Raw genomic sequence first — 21,204 nt, 5'->3', positions numbered from 1 at the left:
GTCCATTGTAACACTATTTTGAAGTGTTATTATTTGCAATAGATGAACGCCTTAAAATCCCAATGTTATACCTACATATAAAGACCTGAGTAAGAGAGCCACGGAAAAATATTTTAACTTTCGTGGACAAGGTAAAAGTATGAAGAAAGAAGACTAGAAATGGAGCTTATAATCTAAAAAAAACAAAAACAACATGTTATACATTTGAGGTAATTTAATCTTAACTATAAAACATGAACTCGCCAACAAGCAACAAAGGCCTAAGGCGAGTGTTTATTACACCGTTCGATAAACATAATTTGAAACCAGACTCACATTGTTCCATGGTGAATATTTCAGGAACTAATCACATTCCCTGATGGAATCATATATATATATACTAGTAACGACTCATGACACCGTTTATCCAATCCAGAAAGGAAGATACCCTAGTGTAGACCCCCGGGGTATGGGCTTCGGCGCACCCGTACCCCCAGGACGTGATCCCGGCCAGTGTCCAGTGATCGTATACCTTACACACCAGTGGTCCACCAGAATCACCCTGCAAATTTAAGGATATTTATTCACTCCCATTTATCTTTTTTTTCTGGTCACTAGATAATATTTATTTACTAATGCTTATATCATAATAAGTATAAATAAACTTTGAGTTTAAATATTACATTAACCAAACACAAGCAATGCCGATATTTATTGTATATTTTGTACCTCATGAAAATTTCAGAAAAAAAAAGTCTTTCAATTAAAAACAGAATTTTGAAGAAAAGAGTATTCGTATTTAGGATTAGACAGAGTTTTCGATTTAGGAAGATTGGAGTTAAAATGGTTCAAAACCCATCTTACTCATCTCCTATGGAACGACGAGAGAATAAAGATCTATATTAGAATCATATTGGTGTATAACTTATACTATTTCGATGTATTTAAGGCATGTAAGACCTCTATATGATGATGATGTTGCGCGATTATTTTACCTTGCAGACTCCGTGTCCCCTGACATATCCAGCACATATATTAGAGTTGGTCACAGCGCTCCCCATGATGTACCTACATTGGGCATTAGCTATGATAGGTAGGTCTATCTCCTCAAGGTATCGAGTGGTCTGGCCACCTAAAACATTAACGTGATATTTAAATACCTTATTTATTAGTTTTACTTCCCGTGTAGGCTGTATCTAGACCATTATTGCTGGATCATGGAGTATATCAACAAGCACGTCGTCATTAAGTATGACAATTTCGCTATTGTTGCGTAATCAGTTTACAGTAACGAAGTGTATGGAATTGTATATTTTTATAGTGGTCTAAAGACGTCATCGGGAATAATCGTTTGATCATGTTACGGACACCTCTCATTAACGTTTGCTCTTAAAGCATTAATGACAATATGTATTCATTTTTGTCGATATGATGATACATGTGACGAAGGTAAGTTATGTTGAAAACAAAATGTTTAAATGAAAAACATATCAACGATTTCTAGCGTCATTTCGAAAACATTCTAGGAACATTATCAACAAAACAATGGTATTAATCATGTGTGAGTTATACAATATTAAGGCTACAAAGATGTGAACCATGAACTTTTGATATCTCGTCTTAAGTACATTAAACGGGCTTACGTTTAGACTAAACCAATCACACATGACGTTACAAAATGTACGATTATTTTTGATTGGCTAAGACTGTTGTATGACCCAGGGGACTAGTTGTAATACAACTTTAGAAGTATGTTTTTGTTCAGCCAATCAAAAGTGATGTACTTTTCGTATTGACATATGTGAAGTTAGATCTTTTCAGACATTGACGCGTCTAATGATCTGAGACCCATGGCCAGGTTTTTATTCAGTTTCGGTTATTTATATATTGAGTTCATTTACCTAAAAATGTTGTTCCCCAACCTGTGGCAGTACACATTTTATTGTCGAAGATCTCTGAATGTTGTGGAAGGCATGCTGTCCTAACATTGGTTGAGGTCAGGTCGATAGGCTTCTCCAACTGGGAGATAATACCGGAATATCATGTGTATTTTACAATAATTACATTTCAGTTTTCTCTTTGCTATGTAACCTTACTAACTGCGAAATCGTTTGCACTTGCGTAAACGCAGTGGTTGCCGCGCAAGGATACACACACCGAAACATTGACTTCCGCAAGTATAGTGTGAATGCGCATCCGAATAGGCCTATTGTATCTGTATGACAAATCTTCAATATACCGCATGGATGAATGTCATGTAAATCTTAAATTATACATCAGCAAATAAAATATTTTAACAATTATTGTATAAATAGGATAAAAAACATAAATTTAATGCGGAATTATATTTTGTGTACTCTCTGAATTTAACAACATTTCCCGCCAAATTGAAGCCAGCTGTTCCGGGATTCCATCAATTGACCGGATGTTCCAACAATCGTATAACATTGAACATTTTTATTTTATTGGAACACTTAATTTTTAATGGAATTGGTCGGTCGAAATGTAAATATAAGGAATGATTGTTATTGTTTGTTTTTTACTGGTGCATCATTTAAAATATCTGTACAAAAAAATGCAGTTTACACATCAATAAACAACAAACAATAAAAATCATTCCTTAAATATTGTAAGGTTGACTGGTTTCCGTAACTGGTAGAAAAACCGGGATATCATGCTGCTTCTCCAACTGGAGAGATAGAATATGTTTGTAAGACATTAACATCCTCTTCCAAAATGAATTGGATAAACAGTAATTATATATGTGTAGCATCATATACCAAAAACGTTGTTAATTGCAGTTTTTTTACGTAAAATGTGTTTATTATCATTAATTGTTATTCATTAAGGAGGGATTACGATTACCTACCTTAACAAGTGTGATATCGTTATGATGGGTTACTTAGTTGTAACCTGAGTGTGAGATCCGAGTGTGAGATGGGTTACCTTTATAAGTGTGATGTCTTTATGATGGGTCACTTTGTTGTAACCCGAGTGTGAGATCCGAGTGTGAGATGGGTTACCTTTACAAGTGTGATGTCTTTATGATGGGTCACTTTGTTGTAACCCGAGTGTGAGATCCGAGAGTGAGATGGGTTACCTTTACAAGTGTGATGTCGTTATGATGGGTCACTTTGTTGTAACCCGAGTGTGAGATCCGAGAGTGAGATGGGTTACCTTTACAAGTGTGATGTCTTTATGATGGGTAACTTTGTTGTAACCTGAGTGTGAGATCCGAGTGTGAAATGGGTTACCTTTACAAGTGTGATATCGTTATGATGGGTCACTTTGTTGTAACCCAAGTGTGAGATCCGAGTGTGAAATGGGTTACCTTTACAAGTGTGATATCGTTATGATGGGTCACTTTGTTGTAACCCGAGTGTGAGATGGGTTACCTTTACAAGTGTGATATCGTTATGATGGGTAACTTTGTTGTAACCCGAGTGTGAGATGGGTTACCTTTACAAGTGTGATATCGTTATGATGGGTAACTTTGTTGTAACCCGAGTGTGAGATGGGTTACCTTTACAAGTGTGATATCGTTATGATGGGTAACTTTGTTGTAACCCGAGTGTGAGATCCGAGTGTGAGATGGGTTACCTTTACAAGTGTGATATCGTTATGATGGGTCACTTTGTTGTAACCCGAGTGTGAGATCCGAGTGTGAGATGGGTTACCTTTACAAGTGTGATATCGTTATGATGGGTCACTTTGTTGTAACCCGAGTGTGAAATGGGTTACCTTTACAAGTGTGATATCGTTATGATGGGTCACTTTGTTGTAACCCGAGTGTGAAATGGGTTACCTTTACAAGTGTGATGTCTTTATGATGGGTAACTTTGTTGTAACCCGAGTGTGAAATGGGTTACCTTTACACGTGTGATATCGTTATAATGGGTTACTTTGTTGTAACTCGAGTGTGTGATATCGTTATGATGGGTAACTTTGTTGTAACCCGAGTGGGAGATGGGTTACCTTAACAAGTGTGATATCGTTATGATGGGTTACTTTGTTATAACCAGAGTGGGAGATGACGTTCACGGCTCTATGAACCTGACTAGTGTAGATGTGGTTCCGGTCATGGATCCCAGTAGCTACTGTCCAGTGTGAGGTACCAGTGCTGTAACAATTATGACAATTTCATGACAAAACGTGTAGGCAAAGATAAAAGGACAAATCATCATAAAATGAGGCCAAGCAAATACAGATAAAATCATTTATGACTCGACCTTCTCTCTAGCATTACCTCCAAATGGATTAGACCTCATTATTTTATGTAAAACTGGAGAAATTTGCAAACTACTTTGCCATTACATGCAGGAAAAATAAGACTTGATATAAGGAGAAGGTACTGAATCGGTAAACGATTGTTCTCATGAAAAAAAAAAATAAACATTATACTTAGATGAAACAGGAGACTTATTATAGAAACCCAAGTCAAAACATTCTGAAAGAAATGGATGATATTTAAATGTTGATAAATAAATCTCCAAGAAAAGACTTACTCCTCAAAGCAATGTGTAGCAGTGAGTACCCATTGGTCACTGATCAAGGTACCTCCACACATGTGTTGGCCAGCGTATCGCAGCGACACCTGCCAGGGGTATTCACCAGGGGAGGCTATCGTACCTCCAACGATCTTTGTATGGGCGACCTCACTAATTCCACATTTACCTATCGATTAAATATCGATTTGATATTTTGAAAGCAAACATTTTGAAAATTTCTCTTCTCTTAAATGATTATTACATTGCATTATAAACAACTAGTATATAGTTAGCTTATTCTTGTGTTCTTTTGATGTTTTAGTATCATGCCACCAAGCATAACGATTCGATTGTGATGCATAAAACATATAAAACATTAATATCATGTAAATTGGTTGGATTGAAATGTTTAAAATATTTGTTATTTTATATACCGATTTTGTAACAAGTATGATGTCAAAAAGAGAAATGATACCTGTCGAGATACTGGAAGAACCTGATAAAGAGGCAGGTGTACCGGAAGTAATGTGGGAACCGGAAATTTGACCGGAAGATCCGGAACTACCATGTGAGCCGAAACTTCCATGTGAACCAACAGTTATATATGTTGGATAACAACATCCCTGCATAAACCCACAAAAACTCACTGTGAAGGAGTCACCTGTTATAATATCAAATATATTAATGTTAACGAGCAGAAAATAGATCTTAAGGCGAACAGAATTTTAATAAATGAATTAAATGTTTTTCATGAACATACATCACACATCAATGTACTTCAGAAACGCAGTTGCATACAAACCTGTCTATAAAGGTCACTGAAGTACAAAGAAATGATCATTGTAGCTAAATGTTTTCATGCACAGACCAAATTGTGTTGAAATAAGACATAGGGAATAATTTCATAATTGGATGGTCTCTATACAGAAGAGTGTGCTTAAATATAAAATTATATATAACCAAAGAGCAATCAGGTGTCGAAATTTTCATCAGTTAAATAAAAATAAGCAATGTTATTTGACGGGATATAAGCACGTCTCTTTCTTTTTATCTCTGTATACAACTAGGAGAGACGACATATACGTATTACAAATGGAAAGGAACATCTAACCAAAAAATGGTATTCCGATCGTGTACAATTAAGTTTTCATTGTGCAATATGCGAGCAGACCTGGAATCTCAAAGGGCTTCGTTATATGTACAGTGGTTTGGAGAATTAGCATATGTCTTGTGGATTGCCTAATGTCAACGAATGTTTTCTCTTCGCGATCCACAGATTGTACTTAACATTTTCCAAACTACTATATTGTTATTAAATGCTTCTCAATTGATTTGTGCTTGGAGTGGGACTGTATTTTGTATATGTAATTGTAGTTATAAAGATGTGTCCGTATTAAGGCATTAAGTACATTTCTTGTTTGACCTTGATGACCTTCGTCTTATGACTATTTGAATGACATTGCTTATCTATCCTTTGTAACCAGCGATAGGACTAGAGAATGTCAATGTCCCTACAAACCTGCCTAGTGAGGTCACAGTCCAGCACACACATAGATAGGACACGAACTATATAAATTATTACATTAACCAAAACTTTGACTATGATAGCAGACAGTGTTGAAGGTTATAACTACAAACGATGAAACTTCTAAACATATTTGGAACAATTTACCATTAATTTCAAGTTCTTGTATTTGCATATCTTTTAACCACAAATGTAAATATTACTATACATCTAAACAAGCCGATAAACCTTTGTTGGACAATGGTGAGATAGCCATGTAACTCTGTGTAACAGTTACCGTACATAGGTAATTGTCTTTCGACTCGCTTAAGAAGTCTTTACCTTTATAGATAACAACATATTTCAAGCTACTGATAATATTTATGAGTAGATATATACATATAACATAAGAATCGGAGAACAATTAAAATTTCAAGTTTTCTCAACAAAAAAATGTGAAAAAAACACAAATTGAAGAAACGGTTAATGTTCTTTTGTCACATAACTACAGCAATCTAAAAATTCAAATAATCTCAACGTCAAATTGTATAGACGTCATTTGTGTACTGCTGTAAGGTTATGACATCTTAATAAATGGTCAGCCAATCAAAAGCGCTCTAGTATATACATAAAACTATATTACATGGGCAAAATCACCCATGTGAGGCGATTTATATGATAAAATGTATACCCTGTACTGTACCTGCTTTGTTAATTATTATAGTTATGTAACTGGGGTAAGACTTACCCAGAGGACAGTAGACAGTCTGTGCGTATAGGCTCACACAGACTCCGTGGAGAGTGGCAGTACACGCCGCTGGTCAAAAGAATAGTAACATCATCAGTTTAATATAGACATTTATTAATTTCACTTTATATCCTTGTTTAATAGATTGGTTTCGGATGCGTAATTCAAACAGTTATCTCTTATAAATATGTATCAATATATTAAATATATAAAATATTTATATGATTTTATCATATTTACATTCTGAGTGTTTCATCACTATATGAATCAACCAACTGACGAAAACAAACATTTGCCTATGAAAACACTATGAATACACTATGAATACAACGATTCTCGTGCATCGATCAGCTGATTTCAAACCATGCACCAGTGTTATATCAATAACAAAATAGTCCCCCACAATATTTTAATGTATAATATCTAATGTGTTGTTTCTTGATATAGAATAAACTAAGGTTTACTGTAATAAGTCAATCAAATCTTATTTTAACTATATTTCTTGTTTATCCTTTGTCACGCGACGTTGTGGAACGACTTCATTATCCAGCTGTTCCATTAATCTCGTTTCTCGTCGTATATGGGTGTCATGATTGTAAATATAAATTAAAAACCTTTCAATAATTTTTATTTTCATAAATCATTCTAATGTAAATATATGGATTGAATGTAATTTTCTAATTTTTATAGCCGCTATGAATAGCAGAAGCTATGTGCATATCTTCCGAGGAGTGCTAACGCGCTCCAAGGGAGATGTTGATAGCTTCTACTATGAAGCCGCTATGAAGATTAGAAAGATACTTTCAATTTATATATGAACCAATTATGTATCTTACATGTACAGTGGATGTCATTTGTGACCTTTTTAATGAATAATGTTGTTTCAGGTATATATGGAAGAAAAATATGATAAAAATAATGATAGTAATATATAGAAGTTATGTAAAATATATGATAAAGTATTAATCATATATCAAGTTACACATTTAAATCAAAGTTGTACATATATACCGGAAAATCAGATAAAACATAAATAGTCACCCACTTGTTGCACTGGTAGGGGCTGCCAACACACCTAGAACGATTACAAAACATATAACCGCCATTTTGGTCGTCATGCCGATGGTGAGTGAAGTCTAGTCCTTGGGAACGAACTGCTGTCTTGAGCTAAGGATATTTCAGATAGCGACAAAATACATATTTTAAATGACGGCTGTAGAGTATATGATGCAGATATTGCATATAGGAAGGCATTCATTAATTTCAAATACCTCTATTATATTCTTTTAGAAACACTGAATATGAAACGAAGACTAGTTTTGAGAAAAAATGTTTAACTGCTGTATTTGGAGCAAAACATGCAGATTTGTGGAAATGCACTTAAACTCTTAAATTAAACATTTATTATCTTTAAAAAAAAACATTATTAAAACTATGTTCTGACCTAATAACATTGGATATGCATATTGGTACCAAATATGCGATATATCCATGTTCTAATCTACTTTGTTATAAGGTCAAGGTCAAGGACTCGATATGTATGCCTTTGTAAAGTTGAATCCAAACCAGCGCTCCTACTACATACTTTAAACATTAGTTAACATAATGACATGTTTAATTGGTGACAGAAATATGGACTGAACTCTGCACAAATGAAATGTACATTTTTTACATATATCGCCAAATTATTTACAAACAACACAACAATCTACGTGTCAACAGTAATATCTTAGGTTAGGACGGATGTATAAACACCTTTTAGATACTAAGTTATGTTAAACTACACCTTAGAAGTGATATATCGACATATACAAATTGCTAGTTTAAACAGAGTCTTAAACCTTAAACTATACAAGTCAAAATCGGACTACAAAGGAAGAGTGTCCAAGACTGATTTTATATCGATATGACGTACATACTCTTTATATAGATCTATGATTAGGTCGTTAACGTCATAGATGCAGACAACCAAATTTGAATTAAAGAAAGAAATGTTTCAAAAAGGAATTCTTGCTGGTCAGATTTATTCTGAATATGTAATGAATATATAATGGAGGAACTTAATTATTCGATTAGTTCCATTCCATGCCTATTATAAAGAAGAAAAACAGCAAATGACAACTAAAGATTTTCTTTGTGAGGTGATTAAGGCAACTGTTCATCTCCATTCCGACAACTACTATTTGGGGTTTTCTACTTAGCATGCAGTTATGTCGTCGTTGTAACATCCGGCCTCGGATTATATCACTGACTCGGGTTGATAAATCACCGTATACAGGTCGATAATTGTATATTATAGACTATTTGGATATACATAACAAACTAGAATTGTCGTTAATGTATCATGTTTATTGACATCTTACAAAATACATATCACTGTGTTATAATCATATTCTTCCTTTTACGATTCATGATAGTATTTATAGTCGATTATCACCGTATCTGAAAACATATGGTAGTGTCCGAATACCAACTTTATGTAAGGAGATAACACACACCTACTTACAGTATATCAACTGCCACTAACCTTTCTAACACTGTAAACATATTTTAATGATGGAGTATTTATGCGTTAAATTTGTCACATCCTCTTTGCATATTTATCATTCTCAAACCAGTCTGTTACTTCCGCATCTTTAGCCATTCCGTAAAACACACTAGATTTGTCCCCTAGAAGTTTCCTTGGCGTCTCGAACTCCGCGATGAGACCTTTATCCAGTACCATTACTCTGCGAAGAAAATTTGATTTACTTTTTTACATGATATGAAAAATAAAAATAAGCAATTGATGAAATGAACCAACTCAACAGGTCCGGTACACTGGCTGATATTTTCGATAATGTTTGGAGTGAACAATTTGTATGACATATTTACTAGTTATTGATTTTAATTTGCTGACAGGTTGTTGGTTCTGAACACCCATTATCCTGTTACCTGTTCTAGCGGTCTTCATATTATAGGCCGGGGACCTCTCTGAACCATCGTATTATTCGGTATCGAGAACCATGTCGTTATCTAATCACCATATCCATGTAATAAGTTGAGATGATGGAATACTACAAGTGTACATTAATTATCGTACACAGATTACCACTCTGTGGTGGTATTAACTTAAACGCGCAACCTCAAATTCGTGCAACCACTAGCTCGCACTATGCACATCTATACAAAATGATATTGTGGGATATTTTAAGGGACAAATTAGTGAGGCTTATTCTTTACATAACCACGAAGCAAAATAAGACATAAATGTATTGTTCTGTATTCCTTATGAAATGTATAAAAAGGACTATTGGCAAATATCACGACATTGTTAAGTAGTTTGATTGATACCGTTGAAATTCCAAATTGTTGATCGATACGATTGTATCATATCCCGAGTCAAAGTCACGCACGTTAAACAAATGCAATACATCACCACATGAGGAGTTGATGAAATTACTTTTAGACAAGAACATGTATTTAATAAGGTAAACTTACCTGTCGTACTCCATGATAGTGTTAAGTCTATGGGCGATGGTGAGGACGGTACACTCGCTAAATTCGTTCTGTATCGTCTGCTGTATGAGTTCGTCTGTTTCCATATCTACAGCGGCCGTGGCCTCGTCCAGGATCAGAATCTTGTTCTTGTGGAGTAAAGCCCGACCGAGGCACACTAGCTGTCTCTGTCCAACACTGTAACCATTACATTGAGTCGATATAAGATGGCAGGGGTTTCGTGCCATACATTGAAAATTTTGGTATATTAGTGGAATTGGGATTGCAGTTAACGGGAATGGATCGCTTAGTCACAGACAAGGAAATGAAGTCATCTATGGTACTAAAATTATATGTGTGCTGATGAAGTATATTATTTGAACTGTTCAGCATACCTTAAGTTCATCCCACCTTCACCACAGTCGTAATACAGCTGGTCTCTTTGGTTCTGAACAAACGATTTCATGTGTGCGGACTCTAAGGCTTTCCAGATCTCGTAATCTGTGAATTTCTCCATTGGATCCAGGTTAGACTTTAAGGGACCGGAGAACAGAACAGGATCCTGAAAAAATATTTTTTTCAATGCATCCATATGATATCTGTTGAGCTACATGATGTTAATATATTCGAGCGAGTACTTTTTCTTTCTACTTGAAGAGAGTGATATTAAAAGCTTTTAAACCTAATGTTTTATTACCTCTGGGAGGATGTAGATTAAAAAAAAATACAATTAACGAAAAATACGTAGCGAGATATTGCCTTCTTGAACTTGATCTCAGTCCGACAATTATACCTGAAATTGACCTGAACGCGTGATATATCAGGCATGTAACTTCATCTTATAATGTATGAAATGTGTGTGACGGATTCAACGGTACGATTTATAACAATTTACCTGTGGTAGGATTGTAATGTTGGGCCTCAGGTCGTGTAGTCCTAAGTCGGACGTACGTATACCATCAATAGTTATCACCCCTGATGCAGGCTCAATCAGGCGGAATAAGGCCACTGCAAGGGATGACTTTCCGGCTCCCGTCCTTCCAACTATTCCGATCTTGAAGTAATGGGATTCAAGACGAAAAATAAACGCACATATTCTTAGGACTTTTGGTAAATCAAGGATTGATTGATTGCCATAACTCTATTAGTTTAAAAAAAGATATTTTCAATTTACATAAACTCGAAATTGTGTACGCAATAAATTGATATTAAACTTGACTGCGATGGGTAATTATCAAATCGCAAAATCACCCGAATGTAAAAAAAAAACTTATCTCAGGATACTTATGTTTTCAAAACAATAGATTTGCATAATAGATTTTCTTTATGTCGTATGTGTAAACATTAAATAAAGTGACCCCTATTTTTCTTGCATGCTTAAATAATTTTCCCCCGATCCACGAGTAGTATAGATTTATCTCACCTTTTCCCCAGTCCACGAGTAGTAAAGATTTAACTCACCTTTTCCCAATCCACGAGTAGTATAGATTTAACTCACCTTTTCCCCAATCCACGAGTAGTATAGATTTAACTCACATTTTCCCAATCCACGAGTAGTATAGATTTAACTCACCTTTTCCCCAATCCACGAGTAGTATAGATTTAACTCACCTTTTCCCCAATCCACGAGTAGTATAGATTTAACTCACCTTTTCCCCAATCCACGAGTAGTATAGATTTAACTCACCTTTTCCCCAATCCACGAGAAGTATAGATTTAACTCACCTTTTCCCCAATCCACGAGTAGTATAGATTTAACTCACCTTTTCCCCAATCCACGAGTAGTATAGATTTAACTCACCTTTTCCCCAATCCACGAGTAGTATAGATTTAACTCACCTTTTCCCCAATCCACGAGTAGTATAGATTTAACTCACCTTTTCCCCAATCCACGAGTAGTATAGATTTAACTCACCTTTTCCCCAATCCACGAGTAGTATAGATTTAACTCACCTTTTCCCCAATCCACGAGTAGTATAGATTTAACTCACCTTTTCCCCAATCCACGAGTAGTATAGATTTAACTCACCTTTTCCCCAATCCACGAGTAGTATAGATTTAACTCACCTTTTCCCCAATCCACGAGTAGTATAGATTTAACTCACCTTTTCCCCAATCCACGAGTAGTATAGATTTAACTCACCTTTTCCCCAGTCCACGATAGTAGTAGTATAGATTTAACTCACCTTTTCCCCAATCCACGAGTAGTATAGATTTAACTCACCTTTTCCCAATCCACGAAGTCACGAGTAGTATAGATTTAACTCACCTTTTCCCCAATCCACGAGTAGTATAGATTTAACTCACTTTTCCCAATCCAGAGTAGTATAGATTTAACTCACCTTTTCCCCAATCCACGAGTAGTATAGATTTAACTCACCTTTTCCCCAATCCACGAGTAGTATAGATTTAACTCACCTTTTCCCCAATCCACGAGTAGTATAGATTTAACTCACCTTTTCCCCAATCCACGAGTAGTATAGATTTAACTCACCTTTTCCCCAATCCACGAGTAGTATAGATTTAACTCACCTTTTCCCCAATCCACGAGTAGTATAGATTTAACTCACCTTTTCCCCAATCCACGAGTAGTATAGATTTAACTCACCTTTTCCCCAATCCACGAGTAGTATAGATTTAACTCACCTTTTCCCCAATCCACGAGTAGTATAGATTTAACTCACCTTTTCCCCAATCCACGAGTAGTATAGATTTAACTCACCTTTTCCCCAATCCACGAGTAGTATAGATTTAACTCACCTTTTCCCCAATCCACGAGTAGTATAGATTTAACTCACCTTTTCCCCAATCCACGAGTAGTATAGATTTAACTCACCTTTTCCCCAATCCACGAGTAGTATAGATTTAACTCACCTTTTCCCCAATCCACGAGTAGTATAGATTTAACTCACCTTTTCCCCAATCCACGAGTAGTATAGATTTAACTCACCTTTTCCCCAATCCACGAGTAGTATAGATTTAACTCACCTTTTCCCAAATCCACGAGTAGTATAGATTTAACTCACCTTTTCCCCAATCCACGAGTAGTATAGATTTAACTCACCTTTTCCCCAATCCACGAGTAGTATAGATTTAACTCACCTTTTCCCCAATCCACGAGTAGTATAGATTTAACTCACCTTTTCCCCAATCCACGAGTAGTATAGATTTAACTCACCTTTTCCCAATCCACGAGTAGTATAGATTTAACTCACCTTTTCCCCAATCCACGAGTAGTATAGATTTAACTCACCTTTTCCCCAATCCACGAGTAGTATAGATTTAACTCACCTTTTCCCCAATCCACGAGTAGTATAGATTTAACTCACCTTTTCCCCAATCCACGAGTAGTATAGATTTAACTCACCTTTTCCCCATCCACGAGTAGTATAGATTTAACTCACCTTTTCCCAATCCACGAGTAGTATAGATTTAACTCACCTTTTCCCCAATCCACGAGTAGTATAGATTTAACTCACCTTTTCCCCAATCCCTTCCATCCACGAGTAGTATAGATTTAACTCACCTTTTCCCAAATCCACGAGTAGTATAGATTTAACTCACCTTTTCCCCAATCCACGAGTAGTATAGATTTAACTCACCTTTTCCCCAATCCACGAGTAGTATAGATTTAACTCACCTTTTCCCCAATCCACGAGTAGTATAGATTTAACTCACCTTTTCCCCCCCCCCAATCCACGAGTAGTATAGATTTAACTCACATTTTCCCAATCCACGAGTAGTATAGATTTAACTCACCTTTTCCCCAATCCACGAGTAGTATAGATTTAACTCACCTTTTCCCCAATCCACGAGTAGTATAGATTTAACTCACCTTTTCCCCAATCCACGAGTAGTATAGATTTAACTCACATTTTCCCAATCCACGAGTAGTATAGATTTAACTCACCTTTTCCCAAATCCACGAGTAGTATAGATTTAACTCACCTTTTCCCCAATCCACGAGTAGTATAGATTTAACTCACCTTTTCCCCAATCCACGAGTAGTATAGATTTAACTCACCTTTTCCCCAATCCACGAGTAGTATAGATTTAACTCACCTTTTCCCCAATCCACGAGTAGTATAGATTTAACTCACCTTTTCCCCAATCCACGAGTAGTATAGATTTAACTCACCTTTTCCCCATCCACGAGTAGTATAGATTTAATCACCTTTTCCCCAATCCACGAGTAGTATAGATTTAACTCACCTTTTCCCCAATCCACGAGTAGTATAGATTTAACTCACCTTTTCCCCAGTCCACGAGTAGTATAGATTTAACTCACCTTTTCCCCAATCCACGAGTAGTATAGATTTAACTCACCTTTTCCCCAATCCACGAGTAGTATAGATTTAACTCACCTTTTCCCCAATCCACGAGTAGTATAGATTTAACTCACCTTTTCCCCAGTCCACGAGTAGTATAGATTTAACTCACCTTTTCCCCAATCCACGAGTAGTATAGATTTAACTCACCGTTTCCCCAATCCACGAGTAGTATAGATTTAACTTACCTTTTCCCCACTTTGAATGTCACAGTCAATGCCCCGGAGTACCAACTCTAGACCTGGGCGGTACCGTGTTGTGTAACCATCGAACTTTACATTCCCGGCATGAGGCCACATGGGTGGCGGGCGGAAGTCGTCCCGGATCCAAACAGCCTTATTAAAAAGAAAAGATCGAGTTTCAATATCGTATATGATCTATGGGTTCAGTGCTAGGTGATTGGTAAACAAAATGCTTTGACTTAACGTTACTTAAGACTTCCTATATCTTTCTATACTAAACTATTTAACCGACATTAACATTTCAAGTTGATCTTCACAAGTTTTCAAAAAGTACCGAAATAATGCTACCGGGTCTTATTCGAAACTATCATTACTTTACTCAAGATGTCGTTAGAACCCGACACCTACAACAGGCAATTAGGTATATATATTCTATTAGACAAACCTCCTCCGCTAGGTCAGTGTATTCCACCACACGCTCAGCTGACACTACATTCATCTGCATCTCACTGACGGCAAATACCACTAACGCAAGTCCAACCACGATCTGAAATAATGAATACCGAGTTATGGTCCTATTGAATATAAAACAGTTTTTTGAAGGAACGTTCTTACGTCGTACTAAAAAATACATTAAAATGCAGTGAACGAGAGATTATGGCATATTGACATAAAGAGCAGTTCACACTATGACAGATAATACATTCCATATTAAATATCAAAGAAACACAATTTAACAAAGCATGTCAATTTATTGACTCGTGCAACCAAAGACATCCAAGCAACACACACACACACACGGTCACATTATACTGACAACGGGCGAACCAGTCGTCCGACTTCTTTATGCTGAGCACTAAGCAGGAGCAGAAACTACCACCATTATAGACTTTGGTATGTCTCTGCTACCGGACAGAACTCAAAGCAAACCTCACAGGGGCGAACGCTCAACTGAAGTGAGGCGGTGTCAAGGGAGACCTTAGGAATAAAGTCGATTTAGGAAGAAAGTTAGTAAGGAAGAAGAAAAAAGATATTATTATATCTAGTCGCCTTTTACGATCATGCAATAGGGGCAGCAGGTACGATTCTAACGTCCTACCTGTGTATATTGGATACTGCAGTATTCGCATTCTTTATTATAGTGGAACTCTTACTGAACTATAAACCTACCTGTAATGAATAGCTGAGTGAGAGCCCGACATCGCCGCCGCTCAGATCTGGTGAATTAATGGCGAACAGTGCAGCAGCGAACACAAGGATGTTACTAATACTCTCTACCGCAATACTGATCCACCTAAAACGACAAGCAGATCAACTGACAAATTCAAAGGATGTCAATTGACACAATAGAAATTTCAGCTTTTAAACTTTCCGAACCTAAAATGCAAATATCGAGAATCTTTTCTTACATTTTATGTAAGATGGACAAACTTTGGGTATATCTATCACATTGGTATATCTATCACATGGATGATAGCTTGACTCAAGACGGTTTCAAGTCGAAGTGAAACATGTTGAACTACGAGCAGAAAATATGTTTCTATTATGTGAGTCACCATGGTGATTGATGGTTGTTTTAAAGTTCCTCGATATCGGAAACGAAATTGAATCATCTACTTTTAACAAGTTGATTACCTGGCCGACACGTTAGCTGCGTAGTAGAATGCAGCATTCTTGTCCACACGTTTCTGAGACTCCTCTATAAAACGCTCGGACGCCTGGTACGCCCGTATGACACTGGCTCCAGTGATTGTCTCACTAAAGTGGTTATACACGGGAGACCGAGTTACTGACTCTATCCTCTTCAACTGACGAGCGGTCGGTAGGTAGAAAATCTAAATGAAGGCAACTTTATAGTAAAATGTATTTAATAATTTGGCATTAATCATAAAACGTGTTTTTGCAAAATTGAACAAAAACTTTATCGGATATGAGAAGCAAACATATACAGTACAAATGATTTCACCACAATAAGGTGAACCTAGTATTTTAAGACTTAACGTAAATACTAAAGAGATATGTAATAATAACAAACAGTTGCAACTTACATGTACAAACACGATTAACTGGTAATGCATGTTGTTTACACAATAGGTTTTCCTTAATATAGATAAGAATATATATATCAGATATGAAAACGTATCATAATTATTCGTATACGTTTCTCTCAAAAGTGATAATCTGATTAAAATACAGATGCTTATACCCACTCCGTTCAATATAGGATCTGACAACATCCCATAAGGGGTTATGTTTGGATGATCTTTATACCACCTGTACTTCCGATCAAAAGAAAGCATTTTCTACGCCTTTCTACATCAATTGCAAATGTCATTTCGTACAAGTATATACATATACATTTAGCTTTTCTGTGATCTTTTGGCGAGACGACTACGCACACGTAAACCTTTCTGACAGATTTTTTTCTAACTGTTTCGTCACCAATCAATATTCTGGCGGCAGCAATTTGATTGACCATATCCAAAGGTCAACAGAATTTGATCCTAAATGGATGTTATCAGATCCTCTTATCAATGGTAATGATTTTATTCCGTCTTTGCAGATTACAGAGTTACTTCCCTTTTGGATAGGTATTCATTGTGATGTCATTATTTTTTGAGTGGAACTCACGTCATTTTCTCTGAAATGTATTACGTTTCCCTCTGAAATACATGACGTCACAATAAATACCTACCGACAAAGGGAAGATAACTCTCTAAAGTTCAAATAAGGAATACCATAAGCCATTTACCATGAACAGGATGTAAACGATCCCAGCAGGCACCAGGGCCACCAAGAAGATGGGAGTCGTAATAGAGATGACAATGATGGTGGAGGCCAAGACAAAGATAAAGATCATCATCAGTCTGTACGTCCTGGACATCCGGTCGTCTAGCACGTCTATGTCACTGGAGAACCGGTTCATGATCCGGCCGATAGGTGTCGTGTCGAAAAAGGACATCGGGGACCGGAAGGTACATTTGAGCATCCTGGCGTGAAGTTTCCCGTTAGCTCGTACAATTCTTAGTAGGGAAATCAGACCAAAGAGGAAGAGACAGATCCCTGTTGTAGTAAGAGTAGAAATAGTAACTCGTTTTAGCGCGTTTTAGTCGAATGTTTTTCGCTGCATCATAATTGGGATGACTTAAATCACTAAACTATTGTAGGCAGATGAAACCCCACAACGGTTCATCATAATATTAAACTTATAAAATGATTTATTAAGAGGTCTAACACCAGAAGTATCTGACATAATTTTTTTTCGGCAATCTCTGTCAGACGATCGAGTTTAAACCCGGACCAATAGCGAACAAATAACATCCTTTTCATAAATACTATATCTCTTTGAAACACCCTTTACCTCTGTCATAATACTTTACCTTGTATCAGACCTAATACGCCGTACACCACCAGGTAGTATACATTCCTGTCCACATACTCGTTCTGACCCTGGTTACTCGTGTTCACTAGGTACTCGTCTGTTGTCCAGTCTGTTATCCAGAATATTGAGTACATATTCGTGGCTTGGAAGACTGTCATCATCACCAAAGCAAAAATAGTAGCAAACAATCCCATCGCTTTTACAAAGGCCATGATAACACCCCACTTCACCTACAGGTATAGAAAATCCATGCAATTTGATTAATATACACATCCTTATAACCACTCCGTTGAAAAGCGGATCTGACAATATATCATACGTGGCTACCTCCAGAAGACCTTTATACCACGCGTGTCTACAAATCAAAATCATTTTCTTCACATTACTATTTCAATTGACAACGCGATTTCGCCCTAATATAAATATCCAATTAGCGTTGTTGTGCTCATTTGGCGAGATGACTAAGTACACGGAAATAATTCTGACAGAATTTCAAACTACTTCGTCCCCCGAAATTCACTGTCAAAAATTTTTAAGCAGCTGTTTGATTGGCCATTTCCAAAGGTCACCTGCACATGACCCATAATGGGATTTTCTCAGATCCTCTTATCCAACGTAGTGATAATATGAAGGATCTGTATTTTAATCAGATGGAAAATAAATGTAAAATTTTTGAAAATCAAAAAAATGAAAATTGGCTTATATTAATATTCCCTATTGAAAAGGTGGCTTCTATGAAAGGATTGTATGTTTTAAAGGCCCACTACCTTTCCGAAACGGTTTTTGATTTTTAAAATCGGAATGTAAAACGAGAATGGTAATTTTTTTTAGAGTTGCAAAAGTTATTAACTTAACGTTAATACAACACTTATCATCACCTCCTAAACAATTAAATTAAAATAAATAAAATGTTAATTTTCATAACGCGGGTCGTCTTATGTTTCCCGCCGTCGTCCTAAATACCGCGCGGTAGTTGGCTATCACTGCGCCAGAGGTCAAAACAGCGAAATGACTCTCCACTGTTATCATATCTTACGGAGGAAATCTTGAATATGTTTGGTGTCGTAACATCATCTTAGGCCATCGATACGTATTTTCTGAGGTTATTAATGTTTTTAAGAAATCTATATATTTTGCTCCGGAAAGGTAATGGGCCTTTAAGAATGCATACTTTTTCATTAATTTTTAAGAAAATTATATTTACTCTTTACTATACTGACTAATTACAACAGGGAGCTGATTTAAACACGCAAAAACATTTCACGTTTGAATGATTTGGAGGTATACGTAGATTTGAAAAGGATGCGATATTAGCATTCATCAACTCTCATAAATGCAGGAATCATATCAAACGCTGACAAATATCTTTTTAAGTTATAACAGACTTACCGCCCCTTCTCCTGTTCCCTCCTCTGTAATAAGCTGTCCTAGTAAATTGTCGTCTGCTTTTGACATCGACTTGGTCATGGAACGTGACATCGATCTTGACATTTGACGGGAAATTGCTCTCGTTAACAGTTTGGAGGGTACCAAGGATCCATTTTTTGAAACTTTTCTGTAGAATTAGGACGTATGAAGTGGTAAATAGAAATAGAGTGATATGAACTTTCTCTGATTCATCGCTGTAGTGTCATTTTAACAGCTTGAATACACATCGCTGCACAGCGAGTTATCAATATACACAACATTTCAATCAATCTTTTTGGCACTATTTATGTTATTTTGTGACACAGGTCAAATACCTCAGATGGGTGATCGGGTGGTGTAGTGGTTAAGCCGCTCGCCTTTCACCTAGCCGGCCGGGGTTCGATCCCCGGCATGGACGTGAAAAGGTCAGGAGTCACCTGCCCGATCACGTGGGTTTTCTCCGGGCACTCCGGTTTCCTCCCACACTAAGACCCCTCTCGCGCTTACATCCGGGCCATCGAGAGTGATTTATATAAGTTGTGTAACTTGTTTCTCAATCGATGTAAACTAAATAACATTTATATAAATACCTCAGATTTGCAAGAGGGTGCTTATCATAAGGCTACGTCATTTACTGTGTATCACTTTATGTTAGCTTGCATTAATTTTTTTTCCAGTAAGAATCATTGATTTCGATTCAATGTAATCCATGAATGTAATCACGAATATATCAAAAATAACGAAGAAGCGAATTATTGTATACGCGTAAGAATAACGGTTACATAAATACATTGAAATAAAATAGATTGATTTAATTATATCATTGTTTATTTTAAATGAATGTGAATTATTGAAACATGTAAATGCTGAATACATAGGTAGTAATGTAATAGTGGTGTAAGTCTGTGTTTAAAATTATAATAATCATATATGGTGATGGATGTGAGAGCCCTTCTGCGAAAGGGAACTATATTGTTATTTGCATGAATAATTTTTTTTTTAATCTTAGTATTTTTTTTCGGGTGGTGAGGTATTGTTTGCAGTGCTACATATATTATAATTTGTCGCAATAAAAATAATGTTAAAACTTTTGTATTCTTTCATTTGTCTGTTGTAAGTATTCCAACTTCTACTTATCGAGATGGAAGCGTGCGAGGCTGGAATCAGGAGTACCCATAAGTCGGACTGGTAATGAATGGTTTACTGAGCAGTGATTGTACTCACACACTTCGGCGTCGAGACAGTCCCTCTATTGTGACGTTGTCGTCTGACGTCATACCGTCAGATGTGACTTCCTCAACATGTTCCCACAATTTATCTTTTATTTCCTGGACTGTAATATTTCATAAAAATACGCGATATGGTATTGTAAAAGGTTAAAACCATTGAATAAAAGACAAAAACGAAGATGACATATTCTAATAAAACTGTAAAAGAAGTAAACTGAAGTAAATAAATACTCAAACATATTTTTACAGTTTCAACGTATGTTTCATGATTGTTAAGATACATGTATGCATATTACTTCTTTTTCTTTATAAATGGTATTTATTGTGAGAGAATATATGATTAAGTATATCATTTTTGCAGTATTCAAAGAATGTTCCAGAACGTTAAGCAAATAATATTATGAACCGAAACTTGCACATTTGTTAATATACAAATGTACATGTAAGCTATCTATATCATTGTCTAGACAAAGTAAATACA

The 21,204-nt window shown here is 36.2% G+C and overlaps 2 protein-coding genes across 2 annotated transcripts in view; both read right to left on the bottom strand.

The window, feature by feature from the left end:
* Window positions 1–196: 196 nt before the first annotated feature.
* LOC138306105 (chymotrypsinogen A-like) lies at window positions 197–8,201 on the bottom strand. The gene is made up of 8 exons (XM_069246467.1): window positions 7,764–8,201; window positions 6,719–6,787; window positions 4,942–5,127; window positions 4,485–4,653; window positions 3,955–4,099; window positions 1,881–1,998; window positions 975–1,111; window positions 197–541 (listed from the first exon to the last, which is right to left on the bottom strand). The coding sequence occupies exons 1-8, from the start codon at window positions 7,834–7,836 to the stop codon at window positions 380–382; spliced, it is 1,059 nt and encodes a 352-aa protein (XP_069102568.1). The 5' UTR covers window positions 7,837–8,201; the 3' UTR covers window positions 197–379.
* An 845-nt stretch (window positions 8,202–9,046) lies between these two features.
* The window catches only part of LOC138306103 (multidrug resistance-associated protein 1-like), a 29,547-nt gene continuing 17,389 nt past the window's right edge, over window positions 9,047–21,204 (bottom strand). Inside the window, exons 20-31 of the mRNA XM_069246464.1 lie at window positions 20,719–20,827; window positions 19,477–19,642; window positions 18,086–18,317; window positions 17,458–17,768; window positions 16,341–16,540; window positions 15,876–15,999; window positions 15,151–15,252; window positions 14,712–14,858; window positions 11,091–11,249; window positions 10,591–10,757; window positions 10,199–10,393; window positions 9,047–9,447 (exon numbers count right to left, since the gene is read on the bottom strand). Coding sequence (XP_069102565.1) covers window positions 9,300–9,447; window positions 10,199–10,393; window positions 10,591–10,757; window positions 11,091–11,249; window positions 14,712–14,858; window positions 15,151–15,252; window positions 15,876–15,999; window positions 16,341–16,540; window positions 17,458–17,768; window positions 18,086–18,317; window positions 19,477–19,642; window positions 20,719–20,827 — 2,060 coding nt within the window. The 3' untranslated portion in view covers window positions 9,047–9,299. The remainder of the gene's footprint in view (window positions 9,448–10,198; window positions 10,394–10,590; window positions 10,758–11,090; window positions 11,250–14,711; window positions 14,859–15,150; window positions 15,253–15,875; window positions 16,000–16,340; window positions 16,541–17,457; window positions 17,769–18,085; window positions 18,318–19,476; window positions 19,643–20,718; window positions 20,828–21,204) is intronic.

Source organism: Argopecten irradians, chromosome 13, assembly GCF_041381155.1.
Source record: "Argopecten irradians isolate NY chromosome 13, Ai_NY, whole genome shotgun sequence".
Lineage (NCBI taxonomy): Eukaryota > Metazoa > Mollusca > Bivalvia > Pectinida > Pectinidae > Argopecten > Argopecten irradians.
This window is presented reverse-complemented; position numbering and strand designations above follow the sequence as displayed.

What these genes read in the sequence shown, in the direction of transcription:
- LOC138306105 (XM_069246467.1), bottom strand. Translation starts at nt 7,836, where the DNA reads ATGACGACCAAAATGGCGGTTATATGTTTTGTAATCGTTCTAGGTGTG. An exon ending in GCTACACATTGCTTTGAGGA is followed by an intron (nt 4,100 to 4,484) that starts GTAAGTCTTTTC and finishes TAATTGTTACAG; the next exon opens with CACTGGTACCTCACACTGGA. An exon ending in GGGGACACGGAGTCTGCAAG is followed by an intron (nt 542 to 974) that starts GTAAAATAATCG and finishes TTAAATTTGCAG; the next exon opens with GGTGATTCTGGTGGACCACT.